Source organism: Aquarana catesbeiana, linkage group LG13 (assembly GCF_042186555.1).
Source record: "Aquarana catesbeiana isolate 2022-GZ linkage group LG13, ASM4218655v1, whole genome shotgun sequence".
Classification (NCBI taxonomy): Eukaryota; Metazoa; Chordata; class Amphibia; order Anura; family Ranidae; genus Aquarana; species Aquarana catesbeiana.
The window spans coordinates 118,793,428-118,818,872 of record NC_133336.1 but is presented as its reverse complement, the minus strand read 5'-3'; the positions used below and the strand labels follow the sequence as shown (position 1 = coordinate 118,818,872).

Genomic DNA, 25,445 nt, shown 5'->3' with positions numbered 1-25,445 from the left:
CCACCTCAAGAGTCCCCAGGCTCACAAAGAGCACCGTTCCCCCAAATGCCAGGGCCCATAATAGGTCGGCAAGAGGCTTGCATTCAGTCCCCTCCAAAAGCCTCTATCCCGGGTGAGTCTGTCACATTTCTCCCCCATCAAAGGTTGACTAACAAGGTCCCAGACCTCCACCTGGTCTGGACATGCGTTAGTCAGGCAGAGTGAACTCACATAGACTGTCCGCATGATCTCCTTTCTTGGCTGCAAGGAATAGTTGACCTCAATTGGTGTGGGCCAGAGGTCATTTACTCTCTGTCCGGCTGCCAGCGCTTCAGTTGGGTGGTTTTTAACATTCCGGGGCTCGGTCTGCTGCTGGGCAGAGGGGCCGATCGCCCCAGCTTTCTGAAACTGTAGAGACACTGTAGGTGCTAGGCAGAGGCCAGCGGCGCTCTGCCCTGTTGCCAGTGATTCAGCTGGGAGTAGCAGCTTTACTACATCAGCTTGTCGCTGGAGAGAGGGGCCGACTGCCCCGGCTCCCTGGAACTCCACAGTTGTTGCTGGTGCTGGGCAGAGGTTGGTAGCACTCTGCCCTGTTGCCAGCACTTCTGCTGGGGACTCCGCACCCTCCGCTCTGGCTAACCGTTGGGGCAGGAGGCTGGCTTCCTCCACTCCCAAATTGTGTAGCTGCCATTGGGGAGGTGAGCCGGCTGCTTCCTTTTCCATTCCCTCATCTGGCTGCTGGGACGACATGTCTATGGTACTGTCTCCCAGGTGCACGGATCTTTGCTGGGGAGGAAAGACCGCTTCCTCCACCCTGGCCACCTGTTGGGTGGGACAACAACCACCTCCTTTCCCTTCTCCCCCTGTATCTGCTGCTGGGAAGTGACTGCCACCTTCTCACCCTGAGCCTCCGAAACTGCCACAGGTGTGGGGCAGAGGTCTTGGACCCTCTGTCCGGTTGCCAGCACTTCTTCTGGGGGTTTGCTAGGTGGTTCCTCCTCTACAGAAACGTCTATTAAATCCCCATTCTCTGTAATTGCTAAAAGTGTGGGGCAGAGGTCTTGGACCCTCTGTTCAGTTACCAGATCTTCAGCTGGAGGCTCATCAGGTTGTTCTTCCTCAGCAGAAAAGTCTATTAAATCCCCTACCTCTATAACTGGTGTCTGGGGATAGAGGTTCACCATCTCCTGTCCATGGAACCCAGAAGATGCTATCAGTGCTGGGCAGAGGTTAGCAGAGCTCTGCCCTGTTGTCAACACTTCAGGTTTGTGGACGGCAATCTTCAGATTTTCCACTGCCGATTCTCTGGCATGCTGCTGAACGTGTTCTAGCAGTTTCCTGTATGCCCTTTCCAGATGCTGTTCCTTCCTTAGCAAATGGTCCAGATCAGGTTTGAGCTCTGAGACCCCTGCAAGACCGAGCATAGCCTCTCTATATTCTCACAGGTCCTCAAGAGCAGGTTCCCCTTCATCGCCAAACACAAAATGATCTGTAAGGCTCTCCCCTAGCAATCCAGGGCCTCCAAAGTCATATCCCCCCGGAGAGTATTCTGTTGTCTCTCCTAGATATCCCTGCTGTGTGTGCCATTGCAGAGCCCGATAATGATTGTCCAGCTCTATCTCCTGCTGGACCAGCCTGTCCAACTCAGTCACCTATCGCTCTCTCAGAAATGCCATCCGCAATGCCCGTTGGTCAATGACTCATTGCTCTTGGGTTGGAAAACACTTGCCCTGTTTTATACCAGCGAGCTGAATGGCTCCAATCCAGAGCTCCACCTGAATCTGCTGCCTGAGCTCCAGGTATTCATCCTCAGACACAGTCCTGGTGTATGTTGAAAGGATGTTCCGCAGCAGCCCCGGGAACTCTGATGCCAGGTCCATATCTCTGCTGGGGTGACTGAAGTCTGCTATCCTGATCTTGGATCCAGGTGGAGGTTTAGATTTCCCAGACTGCAGGAAGCTTCCCGCTGCTTGCCACCAATGTCACGGAACGTCCCACACTCCGCTTGAGTGCTTCCGTCAGTATACCACTTCCTCCCAGTCTGGATACATATATCAGATATTCCAACTGCTCCCAAGCACAAAACAAGGCGAGACTTGCTTAGATGCTAACATGGACTGTTTTATTTAGAATAAAAATTACAAGACTTTATATGCCGTTGGAACCGCCTCTAACAATATTACTGTAACCTAATTAACATGAGCTAGTTATCTAACATGACCTTTTGCCCAGACTTGTGGTCACCGAGCTTCACACAGTACATACATTACATACATTATCATAAGTACAACCACAGGACATTTTCACAATAGCAGGAGCTAATTACAATTAACAATACAAACAGTATTCTCCCCCCCTCCTCAGCCTAGTCATCAACAACTATAGTAGGAGTAGACTGTTCGTCTCCTAGCCAGTCCTGGAGGCTAATGTAATCAGCTCACTCAATTAACATGTTGAGTTCAGAATCAAACAAACCAATAATAGTCTTTACATATATATCCTGGGAGATATTGGGGATAAATATTACTGTCCCATTTTAAGCAATCCAAGACATACCCTCCAAGTCACCATTTCCCATATGGCATACACAGGGTCCCCAGAGTCTGTGTGTCTCGGGGGACCAGTACCCGAATCCACAGCAATACGACCTCAAGAGTCCCCAGGCACACAGCTCACAAAGAGCACCGTTCCCCCAAATGCCAGGGCCCATAATCGGTCAGCAAGAGGCTTGCATTCAGTCCCCTCCAAAAACCTCTATCCCAGGTGAGTCTGTCACAGTACCTTCTCTTCCACCGCTATCTTCATCGCCACTGGTTACGCGCTACAAAATAAGAAAGCCACTTCTGTTGCCGTCTTTTTCTGTTGTGTTGTCATCCACTGTCTGGCATCTGTTATATAGCAATGGGCCATGGATCAGATGACATCACCTGGAGCGCCCGCTCCCTGTGATGTCACAAGGGCGGGTTCTCTGGGTGACGTCATTGGATAGCCACGCCGCATGGCTATATAACAGATGCCAGACAGAGGACGGCAGCAGAACATCGGTTTTTTAATTTTTTTAGCGGGTAACCGGTGGCGAGGAAGAAGACAACTGCAGGAGAGAAGGCATTGGGAGTGATGGCGGTGGGAGAAATGGCGCAGGAGAAGATGGCAGCGGAGAGGACGGAACTGGGAGAAGACAGAGCTATTTATAAAGAAATTGTCAAAAACCGGCTCTTGGTTTTATTTTTTTACATTTCACTGCCTTTAGGCCCGGTTCACACCAGTGCGATGCCAGACTTCTTAAAGGGGGGCCCCCAGATTTCGATTAGCCCCCGCCCGCAGACCCCGACAACCACCGGCCAGGGTTGTCGGGAAGAGGCCCTTGTCCCTGTCAGCACCCATGACGTGGGTATACGGCCTGGTATGGTTCAGGAGAGGTGGGGGCGCTCACTCGTCCCCTCCCTTTCCTGACCTGCCTAGCTGCATGCTCTGATAAGGGTCTGGGGGGCATGATGGAGAGACACCATGCCATTTTTGGGGGGGGGGGGTCCCCTCTGAATCCATACTAGACCTGAATGGCCTGGTATGGATAGGGTCGGGGGGGGGGGACCCCATGCTGTTTTTTTTCACTTTTTTTTTTTTGCCATCAATTTTTTATATATTTAATTTTATTTTTACATTAAGCTGTCAGCAGAGAACCCCGCTAACAGCTGATGACGCATCAGGTTGGTAAGGGTGCAGCAACTGTCTTCCCAGCCCCCTCCTTAGCAACCAACTATATATAGTGTTTGAAGTTCAGTTACGTTTAAAAAAAAAAAAAAAAAAAAAAAAAGAAGGATGTTAGCGGACATGAAAACGCATGTAAAAATTGGCATCCGTATCCATTTTAGATACTTTTTTTTTACAGAAAAAAAGAAGTGACTGAACTGAACAAAAAACACCCGTGTGAAACTAGCCTTATGCCGCGTACACACGATCGGACATTCCGACAACAAAATCCTGATTTTATTTCCGACGGATGTTGGCTCAAACTTGTCTTGCGTACACACGGTCACACAAATGTACAACGAGCTGAAAAAAATGAAGTTCAATAGCCAGTGCGGCTCTTCTGAGCATGCGTGGAATTTTGTGCATTGGAATTGTGTACACAAGATCAGAATTTCCGACAACAGATTTTGTTGTGGGAAAATTTGAGAACCAGCTCTCAAATTTTTGTTTTTGGAAATTCCGACAAAAAAGTCAGATGGAACCTACACACGGTCGGAATTTACGACAACAGGCTCCCATCGAACATTTGTTGTCGGAATGTCTGATTGTGTGTACGCGGCATAAGGCTGGTTTCACAGGGGTGTTTTTTTGTTCAGTTTAGTCACTTTTTTTTTTTCTGTAAAAAAGTATAAAAAAAAGTATTAGATTTGCCTACAAACATTTTTGTTTTGTGCACAGTTAAGGCCCCTTTCACACATACGGACCGTTTGTCCGTTTTTCATCCACCCGTTGACGGATGAGAGATGTATATCAATGCATTCCAATGGAAAAACGGATGATCTATCTATTTTCATCTATTTTCATCTATTTTCATCTGTTTTCATCCGCTTCCATCAACATCCATTTTTTTTGAACGGATGAAAGGCCTAGCTTTGATCCCTCAAAAAAACGGATCGGATGAAAAATGGATGTAAGCTGACAAATGGTCAGTTTTTCATTGGTTTTTGCATTGGTTATTGGGGCAACCAGTCACTGTGGGGGGGGGGGTGTTGCAGAGAAAGGCAGGAGAGCAGTATATACAGTGAGGAGGCAGTCTATACAGACGGGCTCCCTCATTTGCTGGCGCTGACTCTCCTAGTGGCCAGGCAATTTTCTGGGACCTGTGATGTGTCCCAGAAGATTGCAGAGAGGGAGGGGCTGCCTAGGGAGAGAGGAGGAGTCGTCTAGGTTGCCGGAAGAAGGAAGTGGGACAGGTAGTACCTGTCAAAACCAGGTTCCCACTCCCCCCCCCCCCCCCCAAAAAAAAATGGCATGCCAAATGTGACATGTAAGGGGGTGAAGAGTGCTTAAAGTGGAAGTTCCACTTTTGGGTGGAACTCCGCTTTAAGTGGATGTAAAAACTGATGTTAACTGATCCTTTTTTTTCTTTGAAAAAAACGTGACTGAACTGATGAAACAAACTGAATGCATGTGTGAAAAGGGCCTAAGAGCACTGCAGGAACTTTCTTACAAGAAATGATTCTACATACATGCAAGTTTACATCAGATGAACATGCATGCTTATGCTTTGGGGGGATTGCTTGGTAGACATCCTGCTCACTGAATTCCCTGGAAAAGAAAACCATTGTGATTGGCTGTAAAAATCCAATCCAGTTGATCTACTGCTTGTAAGAAAGCAAAGGTGAGCGATATATTTCAGGACTTAGGATGGTCTATATACATTTGAATGTTCACTGTTAACATCTTTGTCACAAATAAGGGGAGATGAAGGGAGTAAGGCATGATTCTTAGAATACTGTAAATGATCAGAATAGTGCAAAACCACAAAGCCTCTCATCTGGACTTGAGAAAGCACATGTGCCACAATGCTTGCTCCTTGTGAAAAGAGAGCCTTCCCCTGCATTGACAACTTCAGAGACTGAAAATGCAGATTAATAATAAGACAAATCATTATTGCTGCCATGTAATGCTTCACTGTCATAGTGTAAAGTACAGCTCCATTTTATTTTAAGTTTTGAATTGAGCGGAGGAAGGTTAAAACCTTTCCTTTAAGAAATGTTAATATATTTCTAAAAACGGTCAATAAATAAACATAATAGTTGTTGCCTTTAAAGCAAAATGAGCAGTATATTCTTTAACAGATCTATATCGCTGCCATGGAGGGGAGGACATCCGGAGTGTCTGAAGGGAATCCTACTGACAGTCTCCTTTCCTTGGTGCAAGCTGATATTTCCACTTTGAGCAAGCTATGGTTGTCTGCTCTGCAAGATCATGCACTACTTACTTTACCTGCAGAGTGCAGCCACCAGCTCCCCACACAAGGTAAGCCACTCTAGCTTCACTTCTAATACATCACTTGCAACATTTTACAGTTTGCAACCATGCACACTGTTTGAAAATAGTGATAAAAAGATAAATGTTTCCCGAAGAAACTAGTATGGCAGATTAAAGCTGTGACCCCTCTATGAGGGGGATATACTTTAGAGGGGGAACCCAAGTAGCTCATGTATTGACAAAGAGAATGCTGATCAAAGAGAAAGTGGTCTGAGTTAATAAGCTCATCGTTGTGCTGCTTTTCCTTTAATTGCAATTAAAGGAAAAGCTGGGATGGGTCCAGAATGATGACCTAAGTTAAGCGGAAGTGGGTTAAATGATGCTGGATATCAGACTGAGAGCATTAAGTGGTGGAAAAGAAGTACTGCAGGGAAGAGCTCTGGATTAAAAGCTGCTCTAACATTTTAATTGGTGCCTGTTACTACTTGCCAGCAGTATGAATGGGTGAAATCTTGTATTACTGGTAAAACAAAATGTCTGGACTAAATTTAGCTATACAGTTAGGTCCATATATATTTGGACACAGGCACAATTTTAGTTTTTTTTCAGGTATTTACCAAAACATATTCAAACTATAGTTATATAATTGATATGGGCTGGAAGTGCACACTCTCAGGTTTATTTTGAGGGTATGTACATCCGAATCGGTGGAAGGGTTTAGTTGTTTTACTTTTGTCTGTCTATTAAGGTTCTTGCGGTAAAACCAAGGAAGCTTAGACTTCTGTAGTGTATCAATGCTTTACTAAACAGAAAAGCTGCACATACAACTGTAGGCTACACAATACAACACAACTCATAGCTTACAAAAATACGCCTACAACATGCACAAGCCAATTATCCTTTCCAGCAAAATATAAGCATGTACAATATGTACACATTAAGTAAACTAAACAGTTACACAACTTAGGGTTCAAGATGTAATGTCCTTCATGGTTCTTTGGTCAAAGTCCAAACTCAAAACATCTCCAAAGCTCTCCAGCTGCTGGCAGCCATGTCTTGCTCTTTCAAGGGAGACAAACGGGTTAAAGTGGCTGTACAGGGGAGACAAGCGGCTTAAATTTTACTGTCCATAGTTGACACTATACAGGTTAGCACTTTAGATTTACACAGGAGGTCTGGTGCTAAGAAGTACTGCCCACAATCTGATGTTCACGGTGATACCTCACATGTGTGGGGCGACTGCTGTTTGCGTGCATGTGTGCCGGACCAATGCGTGCATTCGCCTTTATGCATGAGCACGGGGGGGACAGGAGTGTGTTTTTAAACATTTTTTTTTTTTATTATTTTTACACTGTCGCTTTAAATTTTTTATTTTTATTATCTCATTTATTGATATCACAGGCAATATAAATATCCCCTGTAGCAGCAATAGGCAGTGACTGGTACTCTTTTTCGAGAGATCTGAGGACTTTTAGACCACTAGGGTTGCTTTTACAAGAAATCCGGCCATCAGCTCTAATAAAAAAACAAAACAAACAAAAAAAAAACCAATGCTGGGATGATACCTACAGCTGTGCAGGCAGCAGCCCAATATAATCAAAGTCCAGTCACGTACCGGTACGTCACTGGGGTTGAAGTGGATGCAGAATGGTGTTGTGGCAGTGACACGGGCACTTTATAGGAAGCTCAGCCATTTATATTTTATGAATGAATACAAGGTTTCCTCTGGCTGAGGTGGAGAGGCCAGTGTCTGATGTCATGATCTCCGCCTCAGCCTACTACTGGGAGCCTTGTATTCCTAGAATACAAGGCTTCCTATGAATGGCTGAGTAGCACTCAGCTTGACTCAGAAGTCTCTGTCCTGCTGCGTGAACACAGCGTTGTTTAATGTGTGTAGCTGATGCTATATACAGTTTATACAGCATCCAGAGGGTGCATCTCTGAAGGAAGGAGTTTGTTTGGATCAAACTTGCAAAACTATTTAAAATCACAGTAAAACTGGAGTTGAGCTTTAACAGTGTTCAGATTTCTTGACAAATCCAACTCTTATAATTTCCACCCCTTCAACCTCTCTGCTTCTGCCTAAACACTAAGTTTAGAGCAGCATGAAAGATGTTTGCTTAGTAGTCATTTGAAAACTGTGGCTCACTGGTTGTAGTGGAACTGCATGCCTGAACGACACGTTCCAACATGCCTCCTGGCTGTTTAGCAATGCATTATTGTTTTAACACAATTTTGCATTGCTACACAACCAGTGCCATGTTAAAAAAGGGGTTACCCTTCAAACTTCTGTTCTCTAGTGTTTGATCCCGTTTCTTGTTTTGTCTGCATTTTTAGGTGGTGCTTTTTACGTTGCTGAAACCAGTGATGCAGCTAGGCCACATTATCTTTCTTCGTGGGCTCCTATTTTACATGCTACCTCATTGTGGCTTAGCAGCTCTGGTTTTATCCATTCTGATCAAGAGGAAGCTGGCAGCCGGCTCTCTCGACCAGTGACTCCAAACACTATGGGGCAAGAGCAGAGTACAAGGATACCTGTTAAGTCACCAGATGATATCAACTCCGAGAAGTTTCACCTAATTCTTGGTATGTGTTAGTATCAGTATCAAAATATATTCTGTAGCACCAAGTACACATGCTTTTACAGAACACTTTTAAAAGTATTTTCCATCTTTTGGCTAAACATTCCAAACACCTCCTGGAATTTAGGACTATGTTATTTTTTTTTAAACATTTTACTGACTTTTAGGACTTATGTGTTGCCACTTAAGAGTAGAGACTTTAGGGAATTTAGAATTTAATACAGCTAATTTATAACTGTTGTTCAGATGTCTTAAAGGCGAACGGCAAGGTAGGCTTGTAAGTAAAATGCATTAGCAAGCGCTCAAAGACAAATTTATTATGCATGGTTTAACGTTTTCGCCACCTTGTTATCCTCCGCTGTAGAATATGAAAATGAGGAGGTGCCCACCTGACATATTGGTGTTAATGTTCTTCCAGGAGGCAGCATAAAAATGACAACTTACGGTTTGGTAGTAAAATCTGAAGAAAAAAAGGAGTACTGGGTCTTAGGGTAAACATTAAAGAACATTTGGATGGACAGCGTTCATTTTAAAAGTTAAAAGGGGGGGGGGGTAGAAGGAGCCTCTGCTATCAGTTGTGCAGTGTGTCATGAATCTGTAAAAGGTAGGACATTTCTAGGAACTTTTATTAATTTTAGGCTCCTGCTGAGATTGTGATCCATAATCATCATGGTTTCCACTTAGGTCACCAGCTAAACAGCCACACACAATTTGCCAGGGGCAACACTGTACTTGGCAAATAGACAGCGATGGATTGGATCACATAATTTATTTCTGTTTACACTGAACTCCAAGGACTCATGCAAGCAGAATTCTTTGCATGCTGGGTGGCAGGAGGCGTTGCACACACTAGTTCTTTAAGAGACCTGCTATATGAACATAATAAATTGCTTCTACTTTAGTTCATTGTTAATATATAAGCAGCTTTTACTGTGAGTTGAGTATTCTATGTAAGCGAAATTAATAAAGGTTTGGATGTTTAACTACATTATAATAATATAGTCTGGATTTTTTTTTCTATAGGAATCTGTGTGGAATTTCTTTGTTGTCCCCCTGTGGATGCACCTATGGAGAGAATTACTGCCTGTTTGCGGGCTTTGAAAGCACTTTTCAGAGTCACCTGGCCCCGAGCTCAAATAGGGGCTGATCCGGTAAATACTAGGTCCACCTCCTCCTACATAGCACATGGTAGTGCATTTGTAAAAACTAGTGCTGGAAGGCATAGCAAACAAATCATTTACCAACTTTTGCCTATCTTGTACACACCAAGATGTATGGATTGATACACACCATTTTTTTTTTTTTGCACTGTGCTGTTAGACAAATTCTAATATTTTATATAAGTAGCTGAAAGGTATAGAATAATGGTGTGCATTTTGTTAAAAAGTCAAGCTATGCATATTGTTTTCTTTCAGAAGAGCAGATTATATGACCTGTTTCTCGATACTGTAAAATGTAATTGTTCTTTGAATCAGTTTAATCAGTTCAGCTTCTATTTTGCTGCTTTGTATCCTCCAGGAACTTGCTGTTGAATTAGTCTCTGTATTACATCGACTGCTGCTCATGAGGGAGTGCTCAGAAGTGCAACTTTTGGCATTGGAAGTTGGAAAACAGATCCTGGGTGCAGCTCAAGAGCATGTGCAGGAGAGGAGGAGGAGTGCAGAAGGTATGGGATATGTACAAATTAGTAATAAGTGTGATAGTACAAGGAGAAAAATTGAGTGTTATATGCCAATAAAGGAAACCTGCCATAAGAGAAACCTGGAGGCTCCCATTCCTTCTGAAATTGCCTGTCAAGATAACCATCTTTCTTCAGTACTTTGTACTTTCAGTACTTTGTGTTACTGACCTAAACAGTATGCAGATATGGATTTTCTAATCTGCATACTTGTTTTGGGTCAAAGACTAAAGATGATTGAGGCTAGTTGGTCAGCATATTTGTTAAGCAAATAGCATTTTGAGAAGAAGGTCTGCAGTGGCAATCATCTGTCTTCAACAATAGATTAACTTTAAAGCGGAGTTCCACCCAAAAGTGGAACTTCCGCTAATTTGTCTTCTCTCCCCCTCAGGTGCCACAATTTGGCACTTTGAGAGGAGGGAAGGGGGGACAGGTACCCCGTTCCCACTTCCGGCAGTCCGTGCCGCGGCCCATGATGTCACCGCGGGGCTCCCTCCTCACCGTTTTGCCGGGCCAGTAGAAGAGGGGAGCGAGGCCTCGACAGGTAAGTGTCCTATTATTAAAAGCCAGCAGCTGCAGTATTTGTAGCTGCTGGCATTTAATTTTTTTTTTCTTGTGGGCGGACCTCCGCTTTAAAAAGATCCGTAAATATGTGGTCACCTTATTTTGGAGTGGTACATGAATTGCATCTTGTACCTGAAATGCTACATAGACTATAGTAGGTGCATTCAAGGTATACAACAATCTGTGTGTACCGACAACTAAATCTTTTCCTGACACAAAGCCAACCTGTGTTCAGGATGTTGTGAGTCATTTTTCACTGCTGGACACAGGCAAATGTTTTTGTTGTATCTAATATGTACTGCATCCCAAGAACACGCCTGTCAAAATTTTAAATTTTTCTTCTTAGGGCTTACTTTTGAGACCTAAATGTCTAAATACAATAATCTAATCTATAACCTATGATTCTACCGGCCATGCATCATCAGCTTTTTTTTTCGTAATCACTTCCTTGGTCCCCAATCAGACCTTGAGTGTTTCCGCACCCCATTTTCAAAAAACACGATTTACACACGGAAAAGTGTGTCGCATATACAGTGACAAAAAAAAGTATTTGATCCCCTGCTGACAAAGAAACGATCAGTCTATAATTTTAATTGTAGGTTTATTTTAACCATGATAGACAGAATAACCACAAAAATATCCAGAAAAATGCATTTTTAAAAGTTAGAAATTGATTTGCATTTTAATGAGTAAAATAAGCATCTGTCAATCTCCCTCGGTCTGGGGCTTCATTCAAGATCTCACCTCGTGGAATTCCAATAATCATGAAAACGGTGAGTAATCAGTCCAGAACTACACGAGAGAATCTTGCCAATGATCTCAAGGCAACTGGGACCATAGTTACCAAGAAAACAATTGGTAACACATTATACTGTGAAGGACTGAAATCTTGCAGTGTCTGCAAGGTCCCCTTGCTCAAGAAAGCACATGCACAGGCCCGTCTGAAGTTTGCTAATGAACATCTGAATGATTAAGAGGGCAACTAGGTGAAAGTATTGTGGTCAGATGAGACAAAAATGCTCTTTGGCATTAATTCAACTCTGTGTTTGGAGGAGGAGGAATGCTGCCTATGACCCCGAAAACACCATCCCCACCATCAAACATGGAGGTGGAAACATTATGCTAAGGGGACAGGACAACTTCACCGCATTAGAGGGACAATGGACAGGGCCATGTACCATCAAATCTTGGGTGAGAATCTCCTTCCTTGAGCCAGGGCATTAAAAATGGGTCATGGATGGGTATTCTAACATGACAATGACCCAAAACACATGGTCAAGGCAACAAAAGAGTGGCTCAAGAAGAAGCACATTAAGGTCCTGGAGTGGCCTAGCCAGTCTCCAGAACTTAATCCCATAGAAAATATGTGGAGGAAGCTGAAGGTTTGAGTTGCCAAACGTCAGCCTCGAAACCTTAATGACTTGGAGAGGTTCTGCAAAAAGGAGTGTGACAAAATCCCTCCTGAGATGTGTGCAAACCTGGTGGCCAGCTACAAGAAATGTCAGACCTCTGTGATTGCCACCAAGTACTAAGTCATGTTTTGTGAAGGGGTCAAATACTTATTTCACTCATTAAAATGCAAATCAATTCATAACTTTTTTGAAATGCATTTTTCTGGATTTTTTTGTTCTGTTTCTCTTTGTTAAAATAAACCTACCGTTAAAATTATAGACTGATCATTTCTTTTTCAGTGGGCAAACATACAAAATCAGCAGGGGATCCTTTTTTCCCTCACTGTAAGGCAAGCCCATTCACGTCAATGGGCTTGCTCTATGGCCGTTTGACGCCCAAAAGAAGCTCCTGCTCCTTTTTTGGGAGGCAAGTTTAGCACAGTTTTAACCATGTGATTCTGTTGCGTGATAATTGTGCCAAAATCAAACCGCGTAAGAATAATGACACCCAAATGTGCATCGCTCGTTCTGCCACGATTTACAATCGTGGGCAGAATCACAGCGATTCTGCCCGCGATTTCAAATCGCCTTATGTGAACGGGGCCTAATCGTTTCGATGGAGAGTCGTCCACCCCTGCGTCATCACAATTGTATACAAAAAGCATTATTTGCAGGAAAATGTGGATCTCAGGGAAGACAATTGCAGAATCATCGACAATATACTACAGCCCTAACTAGAGATAAGTCTCATTCAGTCCATGTTATGAAAAGGGGAGAAGGTAGTTCTCTTTTCTGTTATTTTAACAAACCACCTCTCTTAGGGTAACTATGTTTCTCCTTCTGTATGACAGAAAGTGTATTACTGGCCAGGTCTTCAGCTGAAAATAAAGGGAAAAAAGACAACTGAAAAAAAGGGAAAACTAATTAAGCCACTATATCTAAGGAGTGATGAGCTGAAATATACAGTGTTTTTCTGTGTATAAGACGCCCCCTCACTTTTCCAACCCAAAATTAAGAAATCAATATTTTAAACATAGGTAACTCTCATCTCCACTCACACCCCCTCATTGGGGCAACCCTCCACTAATTCAATAGGGCATGTAAAGTACATGCGCTGTCAACCACAGAGTGCTTGATTACCCCTATAAGAGGAAACCCTGATTTTCCCCCAGGAATAGACAAAACTTATCTAGCACAAGAATGGCCATACGAAGAAATGCTTGCGAAGCATTTTTTTCATAGAGGCAAGTTTGTAAGACAGCAAGACCTAGCAGTCTTGTCTAACACCAACTCCTTTCCTTTATGGCCTTACATCCAATTGAAACATTTTCTGCATGACCCTAAGAAAAGGGTGGGATTCACGAGGGCGCCTACTGTCTTTGAGTCCCTTTGCTCGGGCCCAGCTCCCTAGAATCATGTGATATCAACACTCTATTCTTCCATGTTTAGAGAGACTTACTCCCTCTTGCGCTCAGACCATGCATTCTGGGGATCTGTTCTGGACAGGGAATTTGAAGAGGCGGATTGGGATCGCATACATTTGCTCATTCACAAGGGGTCTCTCATTGTAAACACACAGGAAAATGGCTATAAAATTAAAACGAGATGGTACAAAACTCCGGAATTGCTTCATAAGATATTTCTAACGGTGTCAGATCAATGCTGGAGATGTGAAAAGGAAGCAGGCACTTTCCTCTATGTGTGGTGGTCATGCATTAACATTCAACCATATTGGAGGAAAGTACATGAGGTGGCAACTTCTATTTCCTCACTGCCTTTGGAGTTTACACCGGCACAATACCTCCTTCACCTATCCAAAATACCCCAAAAGAAATACTTTAAGTCAATAGCCATGCATTTGATCAACGCTGCTAGGATGTGCATTCCAGTGCAATGGAGGTCCATATCCCCTCCCTCAATCAAAACCTGGGTACATCGTATTAACCGCATAGAGACAATGGAGGAGCTGATTCACACTTCACAGGATAGGATATCTAGCTTTTCAACTATCTGGGAGCCGTGGCTCACATTTAAGAAATCACAACAGTATCAACCATTGACGCAGAATAAAGACCGCTCTTGACTCAGGAGTACTAGCAGTACGTCTGATGACTGAACTAATGATAGGATCAGTAAACTCTTATTACCAAAGGTACTTGGTAGCTGGAGTTTACTTGGAAAATGTGCAGAATGTACACCGAGAGGGTAGCCGGTGGATCTATCCGCCCCCTCTTTGTCTGATTGCTTTCCTCTACAATTTCTTCCCTAAATGTCCGCGTTTCCCCCCTCTCCTTTGTTTCTTTCCCCCTCACCCCCCCCCCTTTCACATCAACAGTTCTGTTGGAAGGCACATCAAAATTGAGAGGGACCTCTTCCATGTTTGCAATCTGACTTGGTTCAAAATCATATTTTTTCTGAAGTTGTATGACATAGGAGTGAAACTGTTGGATTTTAACCTCATAAACTGGTGGCATTTTCTGAGCTTTCATTTTCTTGTTCGTGTTCTCATGGCCAACCCTTCTCTCTTCATGAAATTGAAGCACCATTTTGCCTTTCCTGTAAAATCAACAATGTTCATTTCACTTGCAAACATTCTTGCCTGACATTGAAGTTTGGTTGACACACATAAGCCACTCTGACACTGCTCCATAATCCAAGTCTTAAGCCTCTGCTCCAAATTTGGCCATTTTGCTGGTTTTCCTCTTAAGACCTTCTTCTTTTTTGGCATCTTAAGGAGTTTCTATTCCTGTTTTCTCCACTGTCTGATCATACTCTCAGTTAGGGGAGGTCCAAACTGCCTCTCTTCAGCTCTATTTCCATGCTTTTGCATAGCTGACTACATTCAGTTTTAAGAATAAGACAATCGCTTACTTTTATTACTGGTATTCTCTGACATCTTGGGCTCAAAATGCTCCGGTCCCTGATGCGTCTGCGCACTCTCCATGTCCAACTGGATCGCATCTTCGCAATCTCCGCCTCCACCTCCAGCTGAAGTCACTAACATACGGCTCCTGATTGGAGGAAGCTGTTTGAGAAGCTATGACCAGCTACACACCCATGCGGCTCTCTCCCAGGCTGACTGACCGTGTATAAAACGCTGCTCCATTTTCAGTCTAACTATTTTAGGAAAAGGTAGCGTCTTATACATGGAAATATACGGTAGTTAATTGTATCATATTGTATGAATCTTGACCTGCTCCTTTTTATGTTGTAAACCAGGGGTAGGCAACCTTTTGAGCATAGTGTGCCGTAAAATGTTTTCAAAGAAATTGAGCATGCCGATTTTATAACAAAAAAAGTCAACTTCACACTCATAATCACGAAAAGGATTTTTTATAAAGTAAATGCTGTAAACTACTTTAGTAATGAGAAATTAACATCCTGCACCAGAGGTGTATCTAGTGAAAATGGCGCCTATGGCAAGACCTGAAACTGCGCCCCTGTCCAGCACCCAAAAATTCGGTAACATCAGCACCCATAAATACAGTAACATCAGCACCCATAAATGCGGCCTTACCAGCACCCAAAAATGCTGTGCCATCGCCTCTGACACTGTACAGAGGTAGAAAGGGAGTAGAATCACCAGCGACCGGGTGCTCTAGGCTGCCTAGTTTGCCTAGTGGTAGCGCCGGCCCAGTCTGCTTGGCACACACGCAGAATCGCCCATGATGACTTTAAGACCCCTTTCACACTGGAGGCATTTTTCAGGTGCTACAGCGCTAAAAATAGCGCCAGCATAGCGCCTGAAAAAAGCCTCAGCTACAAACCCAGTGTGAAAGCCTGAGTGCTTTCACACTGAGGGCGCTGCGCTGGCAGGATGTCACAAAAAGTCCTGCCAGCAGCTTCTTTGCAGCGGTGGAGGAGCGGTGAATACACCGCTCCTCCACCGCTCCTGCCCATTGAAAACAATGGGGCAGTGCTGCCATACCGCCGGCAAAGCGCTGCTTCAGCGGCATTTTGTGGATTTAACCCTTTTTTTGCCCGCTAGCGGGGGTTAAACCGCCCCCGCTAGCAGCCGAATAGCGCTGCTAAAACAACGGTAAAGCAGCGCTACAATAGCGCTGCTTTACCGCTGACGCCCGGGGCGGCTCAGTGTGAAAGGGGTCTAAGTCATCATCATGTGCGTGTGTGTGTGTGTATGCCAGGCCCAAGCAGAAGCAAGTAGCCAATCAAATATAGTGCTCAATATGGATTAAATAAATATGCTTAGCCATTGATATCATAAATAAAGTGTAATAAAGTGATTTGTGCAAAAGCAGGTACTACTAACACAAATCACTTTTTTACACTTTATGATATCTATGGCTAAGCATATTTATTTAATCCAAATTGTTTGAGCACTATATTTGATTGCTTGCTTTGAAGTTGGTGCTGGTTACTGGTACACATGCACAAGATGATCAATATCATGGTGACAGGTGCTGTACAGTACTAGTACCTGCTGCTGCTGCCTGGGGGGGGGTTCAATTGGTTTTCTACTCTGATGTCTCTTTCTTCTCCTGGTCGCCAGCCTCCATGTTCCCCTATAGACAGGCCCAGATTAAGAGCATCATGGGCCTGGTGCTAAGGATGTTGGTGGGCCTTTTTATCAAAATAAATAAAATGAAAACGCAAACAATTTTTTGTTAAATTTAAATTAAAGAGAGAGAGAGGAGGGGGGGGAAGAGAGAGAGAGGAGGGGGGGGAGGGAGAGAGAGAGAGGAGGGGGGGGGGAGGGAGAGGGAGAGAGAGAGAGAGAGAGAGAGAGAGAGAGAGAGAGAGAGAGAGAGAGAGAGAGAGAAGGGGGTGAGTGAGAGGGGATGAGAGAGAGGGGGGTGGGAGTGAGGGGGTGAGTCTGTGGGGGGCACAGCATAGTACATTACAGGGGGGGGGGGGTATAGCACAGTACATCACATGGTTGGCACAACACATTACATGGTGATACATGGATACAGCACATTTAATGGTGGGCACAGCACATTACGCGGTTGGCACTGCCCAATACAGCACATTACAAGGTAGGCACAGTACATTATATGGTGGGCACAGCACATGACATGGTTGGTACTGCACAACACAACACATTGCATGGTGGGCACAGCACATGCACACAGTGGGCACAGGACCTTATATGGTGGGCACAGCACATGACATGGCAGGCACAGCTGAGCACATTACATGGTGGGCACTGGACATTACAAGTGGGCACTGCACAGAACATTATATGGTGGGCACAACACATTATATAGTGGGTACTGCACATAGCATGGTGGGCATTGCACAGCACATGACAAGGTGGGCACTGCATGACACAGCACAGCACATTACATTGTGAGCACAGCACATTAAATGGTGGACACTGCATATGACATGATGAGCCCTGCACACCACATTCCATTGTGGGTACTGCACGGCACATGCCATGGTAGACAATGTACAGCACATTACATGGTGAGTACAGCATATTACATGGTAGGCACTGCATGGTGCAGCACATGACATGGTGGGCACAACACAGCACATGACATGGTGAGCACTGCACAGCAATTTACATAATGGGCACTGCACATGACATGGTGGGCACTGCATGACACAGCACATTACATGGTGGGTACAGCGCATTACATGGTGGGCACTGCATGGCACAGCACATGACGTGGTGGGCACAGCGCATTACATGGTGGGCACTGAATGGCACATAAGATTACATGGTGGGCACAACACATTACATGGTGGGCACTGCATGGCATAGCACGTTTCATGGTGGGAAATGCAACTGCACATTACATGTTAGGAACTGCACATGACATGGTGGGCACTGTTGAACAGCACAGCACATTACACAGTGGGCACAACACACTACATGCTGGGCACAACACATGGCAGGGTGGGCACAGCATAGCACATGACATGGTGGGCGCTGCACATTACACGGTGGGCGCTGCACATTACACGGTGGGCGCTGCACATTACACGGTGGGCGCTGCACATTACATGGTGGGATCACTGTATGGCACAGCACATGACATGGTGGACACTGCAAATTACATAGCGGGCATTGCAAGGCACAGCCATGACATGGTGGGCATTGCACATGACATGGTTGGCACTGGATGGCACATCACATGACATGGTGGGCACTGCACATTACATGGTGGGCAATGCAAGGCACAGCACATGACATGGTGGGCACTGCAAGGCACAGCATGACATAGTGGGCACTGAACATCACATGAAGGGCAATGCAATGCACAGCACATGACATGGTCAGCACAGCGCATTACATGGTGGGCACTGCAATGTACAGCAAATGACATACTGGACACAGCACATTACATGGGGGGCACTGCAAGGCACATGACATGACATGGTGGGCACAGCACATTACATGGGGGGCACTGCAAGGCACATGACATGACATGGTGGGCACAGCACATTACATGGGGGCACTGCAAGGCACATGACATGGTGGGCACAGCACATTACATGGGGGCACTGCAAGGCACATGACATGGTGGGCACAGCACATTACATGGGGGCACTGCAAGGCACATGACATGGTGGGCACAGCACATTACATGGGGGCACTGCAAGGCACATGACATGACATGGTGGTCACAGCACATTACATGGGGGGCACTGCAATGCACATGACATGGTGGGCACAGCACTTTACATAGTGGGCACTGCAATGCACATGACAGGACATGGTGGGCACAGCACATTACATAGTGGGCACTGCAAGGCACATGACATGGTGGGCACTGGGCACAAGAGAGCACATTACATGGGGGAAGCAGCAGTCTGTCCCCTAGCACAATAATTACACAACATCCCCCTAACAAATGTACTGACCTTATCATAACAGTATGGGAGATGTCCTTCCTCCCTGGCTCCTGCTGGTTAGGACATCAGCGCCCCTCCCCCAGTCATGGAGGATCTGTGTGAGTGAACAGATCCTGTGATAGGAGTCAGGCATCGGCAGAGACAGGACTCGGCTGCACTGACTTGTCTCCTCCATGTGTGCACAGAGGGCTCCTCTTCCTTCAGGAAGGCACACAGGAATTGACAAGCCACTTCCATGTGCCTATATTGAGGGAGGGGCCTGGAGCTGCAGCTCCACCAGCCCCTATGTTAATCCGGCCCTGGGCGGAGCATTAGGCTCCGCCTCCGCCAGTTACTCTATCTCTGCGTAGATGACCCAGGGGCGGTCACTCTGGCCAGACCAACTCATCGGCCGTCAGGGGGGGCGCCTGTCACTGGCTTCCCTCCTGGCCTCCTCACTTGCTAACATCTGTCCCACCAATGTAACCCCCTTCTCATCTGGCCCAAGACTGAACCCCCCTTGCTCATCTGGCCCAACACAGTAACCCCCTGCTCATCTGCCTCATCACTGTACCCCCCTTCTTTTCTGTCCCAACACTGAACCCCCTTCTCATCCCTTCCACCACTGTACCTCCTGCTCTTCTGTCCCACCACTGTACCCCCTTGCTCTTCTGTCCCACCACTGTAACCCCCCTGCTCATCTGCCCCATCAATGTACCCCTTTTCTCATCTGCCCCACCACTATACCTCCCTGCACATCTGTTCCACCGTCGTATCCCCACGCTCTTCTGTCTCAATACTGAATCACATTCTCATCTGTCCTAACACTGAACCCATCTGCTCATCTGCCCCACCACTGTAACCCGCTTTCTCATCTGCCCTACCAATGTACCACCTGCACATTTGTCTCACCTCTGTACCCCCCTGCTCTCCTGCCCCAGCTCTGTTCCCCCTGCTCTCCTGCCCCACCACTGTTCCCCCTGCTCTCCTGCCCCACCACTGTTCCCCCTGCTCTCCTGCCCCACCACTGTTCCCCCTGCTCTCCTGCCCCACCACTGTTCCCCCTGCTCTCCTGCCCCACCACTGTTCCCCCTGCTCTCCTGCCCCACCACTGTTCCCCCTGCTCTCCTGCCCCACCACTGTTCCCCCTGCTCTCCTGCCCCACCACTGTTCCCCCTGCTCTCCTGCCCCACCACTGTTCCCCCTGCTCTCCTGCCCCACCACTGTTCCCCCTGCTCTCCTGCCCCACCACTGTTCCCCCTGCTGTCCTGCCCCACCACTGTTCCCCCTGCTGTCCTGCCCCACCACTGTTCCCTCTGCTGTCCTGCCCCACCACTGTTCCCTCTGCTGTCCTGCCCCACCACTGTTCCCCCTGCTGTCCTGCCCCACCACTGTTCCCCCTGCTGTCCTGCCCCACCACTGTTCCCCCTGCTGTCCTGCCCCCCCACTGTTCCCCCTGCTGTCCTGCCCCCCCACTGTTCCCCCTGCTGTCCTGCCCCACCACTGTTCCCCCTGCTGTCCTGCCCCACCACTGTTCCCCCTGCTGTCCTGCCCCACCACTGTTCCCCCTGCTGTCCTGCCCCACCACTGTTCCCCCTGCTGTCCTGCCCCACCACTGTTCCCCCTGCTGTCCTGCCCCACCACTGTTCCCCCTGCTGTCCTGCCCCACCACTGTTCCCCCTGCTGTCCTGCCCCACCACTGTTCCCCCTGCTGTCCTGCCCCACCACTGTTCCCCCTGCTGTCCTGCCCCACCACTGTTCCCCCTGCTGTCCTGCCCCACCACTGTTCCCCCTGCTGTCCTGCCCCACCACTGTTCCCCCTGCTGTCCTGCCCCACCACTGTTCCCCCTGCTGTCCTGCCCCACCACTGTTCCCCCTGCTGTCCTGCCCCACCACTGTTCCCCCTGCTGTCCTGCCCCACCACTGTTCCCCCTGCTGTCCTGCCCCACCACTGTTCCCCCTGCTCTCCTGCCCCACCACTGTTCCCCCTGCTCTCCTGCCCCACCACTGTTCCCCCTGCTCTCCTGCCCCACCACTGTTCCCCCTGCTCTCCTGCCCCACCACTGTTCCCCCTGCTCTCCTGCCCCACCACTGTTCCCCCTGCTGTCCTGCCCCACCACTGTAACCCCCTCCTCTCCTGCCCTACCACTGTAACCCCCTGCTCTCCTGCCCTACCACTGTAACCCCCTGCTCTCCTGCCCTACCACTGTAACCCCTTGCTCTCCTGTCCTACCACTGTAACCCCCTGCTCTCCTGCCCTACCACTGTAACCCCTTGCTCTCCTGCCCTACCACTGTAACCCCCTGCTCTCCTGCCCTACTTACTGTAACCCCCTGCTCTCCTGCCCTACTTACTGTAACCCCCTGCTCTCCTGCCCTACTTACTGTAACCCCCTGCTCTCCTGCCCTACTTACTGTAACCCCCTGCTCTCCTGCCCTACCACTGTAACCCCCTGCTCTCCTGCCCTACCACTGTAACCCCCTGCTCTCCTGCCCTACCACTGTAACCCCCTGCTCTCCTGCCCTACCACTGTAACCCCCTGCTCTCCTGCCCTACCACTGTAACCCCCTGCTCTCCTGCCCTACCACTGTAACCCCCTGCTCTCCTGCCCTACCACTGTAACCCCCTGCTCTCCTGCCCCACCACTGTAACCTCCTGCTCATCTGCCCCACCAATACACCTCCTTTCACATCTGCCCCACTGCTCTACTCCCCTGCTTTCTGTTCCACCTCTGAATCCCTCCTGCTCATTTTCCCCACCGCTGTACCCTCCTGCTCATCTGCTCCATGGCTGTACCCTCTTCTCATCTATGATATGCAGAGTGGTGAAAGGAAGCAGAGATGAGACACATCCACCTGTCCTGGCACACTCATCCTGCTGATCCACCTCTTGCATCCAGCCCACATGCTTGTATGGGATGTATATGATGTCACATACAAGCATATGGAATGGATGCGCAATGATAAGCTCAGGTCAGGGGCATTTTCTGAAAGCAGTGGGCCTGTATGCAGGATCATAAGTTGGGCCCCGCAGCTAAGAAAAAGATGTTGGGTGTGATTTTCATTGCGCTGAATATTGACTTAAAGGGACACAGAGTGCAGGGGTTCAGTAGTAAGTGATGCAAAGGTTCAGGAATAATTTCAACAAAGTTCCCAGAAGCTCAACATTAATTCCACAAACTGTCACTTGATTGTGGTTTTCTCAATTACAGTGAAATCCCTTCTTTCTGAGATTGGTAGTGGCAACCAAGTGAGTCATCTTCCTCCAGATGGTGGCTAGCAGGACTGTCATTGGCTTTAGCAGTGGCCAAGACAGTCCTCCTCCTCCTGGAAACAGGGACCACCCCCTAGCAGAACTGCACCCAATCTCTTCCCCATTACAAAAGCAGACGATCACAGCTACAGCAAAGCTGGAGAACCAAACCATGTTTCCCATCTTCTACAATGTGTGGGGGCACAGTGCCTTCCCCTCAGTGTAGGTGCGGCGTGGGGAATTCTGAGATTGGAATGCATTAGTGTCTCACTGACACTTCCCTGCGCTGCTCTGTTGATGGGGAGGGAGTCGAGTCCCGACAAAAGAGGCTTTGTGTGCTGCTTGCGGCACCAGTGCCGGGGGTTGCCTACCCCTGTTGTAAACCATTTCGACTCTTGAAATAAAACAAGAGTTTAAACATAAATATTGCTGTTAATATCACAGGGAACTAAAACAAATCTAAAGAGCATGTTGCTAGTATCACTATTCAGTTTTGTTCCTAATTGTTTCATTCCCCTTTTTTGTAGTTGATGATGGAGCAGAAGAAAAGGAGACCTTGCCAGAGTTTGGAGAGGGACATGATACTGGTGGCCTGATTCCTGGTCATTCCCTGGTTCTAGCTGCTTTGGAACTGTGTCTCTGTATTCTTGTCAGGCAACTTCCTCAGCTCAGTCCCCGTCTGTCTGGGAACTCCTCAGGAAATAATGCAGCAAAGCAAATTCTGTCACATGAAGGCAGCCTGTTAGTTTCAGCTTCTCTGGGGATCCTAGCAGAGCTGCCCTCCCTCTGTTCTCCAGAAGGTGAGAAAAGACAGATTTCGGTCTGATGATACCACAGTTTGATGTCGTTTTGTAAGCAGTTTTGTGTTGTGAAGCAATGTTTATGCTGCAAAAACATCTAATAGTCTACTGCTAACCATTGTAGGACCTGTTCACATGGGCTGTGAAAGTGTTTAAGCATTTCGAAAGCACCAAAAACACTTTCCAAATACTTTGCATAATCTTGACAATTATGTGGTGTTACAAATTTAGCTTGAAAGTAAGCACTTGCATTGCTTTATATTGGTGCTTTTATTTGGACATTGCAAGCAACATGCAAGTGTTGATGCATGTGGACACTTTCTAGCACCTGTAATAGATGTTAAGGGGAATTCTTCTTAACACTATTATAGTATCTGAGAAGCATCTGATGTTGATTTTTGTATGATTCTGGGAGTAAATGTTAACATAACCATATGCTATTAAGCAACAAAAAGCCTATACTGAACCTATCACAAACACATGTCCTTGTTTAAACACCGCATGTGTCGTTTGGTAAGCTCTGATACCAAACACCCATATAAACTAGCCTACAAGAATTTCCATCAGTTCTATTTTGTGAAGTCAGCTTCTGCTATATCATGTTGAAAATGTAAACTGGCGCAAAAGAGGCCACATTTTTTCTAACAAAAATGAAAACCAAAGTGCATGCTGGTGGTCACCTAAAAAAGCCACTTCTGTTTTTTCACTTTACGGCAGGGATAAGCAAACTTAAAGAGGTGGAGATCTACATTAACAACATGGGAGAAATCAAAGACCACCAGGCACAGTGTTGTCTCCTTACACCTGATATAAACCTCTTCATTTCCATATTACCCTGTCAGTAAGCAGGAATTAAACCCCCTGCTGATTTTGGTGGGTGCTACTGCTTGCTAGTTGTGATCCATTCAAGTAAATGGGGCCACTCTAAAAGCACCCTGCAACTGCTCGCCTCTGCAGGGTCTAAGTGGTTAAACTTTCACACTGATTTGTTTCGGTTTACCTGCACTGTGGGTGTAGTGCAGTGCATCTGTGACTTTCCAGGGTTAGCTGTGCTTTGCCATAGACTTTTATTATAGAAAAAACAAAAGACACCGCGCTTTTCGAAAGTACCCCTTAAAAGCTGCAGTTCAACTGTGCAATATACACAACAATATGGAGAAAACAAAGAACAAACTGCGCTGTGCCATGAATGATAATGCATAAAAATCAGTTAATGCAAATTCGAAAAATGTGAGAAAACATCAAATATGACTATATACATTGAAATTATATAGCAAAGTCCGTAAGTCAGAAATTCGAAGAATTTTCTGAATAATAAGTGCATACAATTAGTGCCAAAATCAAAGAATAGTGAAAAAACATCAAATGTGAATATATATGTTGTTGTTATATAGCAGATTCCATAGATCAGAAAATCAGAGAATCTTCAAAGGGGATGGGAAGAGTCCCCTGATAGCTCTTCATAGGGGCCAGTGTGGAAAGGTAGGAAAATGAAAACACCCCTCACAGTGATCTTCCACCACCTAGAATGCACGCTTACCATATTGTAAGCACAACAGGCACGTAGGTAGACCAAAACTTGGTAGGCAGTTAGCAATAAAGCATCCCTTTGTGTAGCATGGTGGGTAGTAGGCAACCGGGCACATATATGACCTCAAATCCGCATATCCAGCCAGCAATAAGGCATCCCTCCAGCAGCGTAGAAGGTAGCAGTATAAAAAGAGCGATTCACCGGCCGGCTGATGAGCGCCTGTTCGAAACACCTACAGGTGTGGTGCACTTTCTGAAACTCCTGCATTCAGAAGAAGTCTATGGTTAAGCTCAGCTAACCCGCAGAAAAGCTGCAGGTACACTACACTGCACCCGCTGTGTGGGTAAACCACAACACATCAGTGTGAAAGCAGCCCTATACTATTATGCCCAGTGTATTGCTTTACACTGACCTAACAGTCTCTTCTTTCTTGCTGCTGGCACCACTCTGGAGACCACTAGCCAGGATAAGAGGTGGAGTGCAGTTGGTATCACTCCGCATGGGACAGGAGTCTGCACTACAGAGAAGGCATCGGCTTATGCAGCTCTTGCTCTCTACTACAGCTCCATCTTTACAAGTAGTCCCTCTGCATCTTACTCTGTTTTATGCTCTGGGATGGCGAATCAGCAAGCCCAGACCATGATCTACCAGTCTCCTGTCCGCCATCTACTGGTAGATTGCCATCTACAGGTTGCTGACCTCCGCTTTACTGTAATGGGCCTTGCAGTCCAGTGGTAAATGTTTAGTTCTACAGACTTATAATTGCCACATAGATGCAATTATGTGTTTGTGGAATGAGTGTAGATGGACCATGTACTTGGTGGCCACCTTGTAACTGGGCTATTTCCTAATGATTGGTATTGAGAAGGATTTCTGTTTTATTTCTTATTAATAGGACAT

General features: G+C 46.4%; 1 protein-coding gene across 2 annotated transcripts in view; it reads left to right on the top strand.

The window, feature by feature from the left end:
- HEATR5A (HEAT repeat containing 5A) overlaps positions 1–25,445 on the top strand; it is a 238,349-nt gene that overhangs the window by 180,458 nt on the left and 32,446 nt on the right. For both annotated transcript variants that reach the window (XM_073609190.1, XM_073609189.1), the window contains 5 exons: positions 5,811–5,991; positions 8,281–8,529; positions 9,549–9,676; positions 10,044–10,191; positions 22,742–23,014. In XM_073609190.1, the coding sequence (XP_073465291.1) occupies positions 5,811–5,991; positions 8,281–8,529; positions 9,549–9,676; positions 10,044–10,191; positions 22,742–23,014 (979 nt within the window). The remainder of the gene's footprint in view (positions 1–5,810; positions 5,992–8,280; positions 8,530–9,548; positions 9,677–10,043; positions 10,192–22,741; positions 23,015–25,445) is intronic.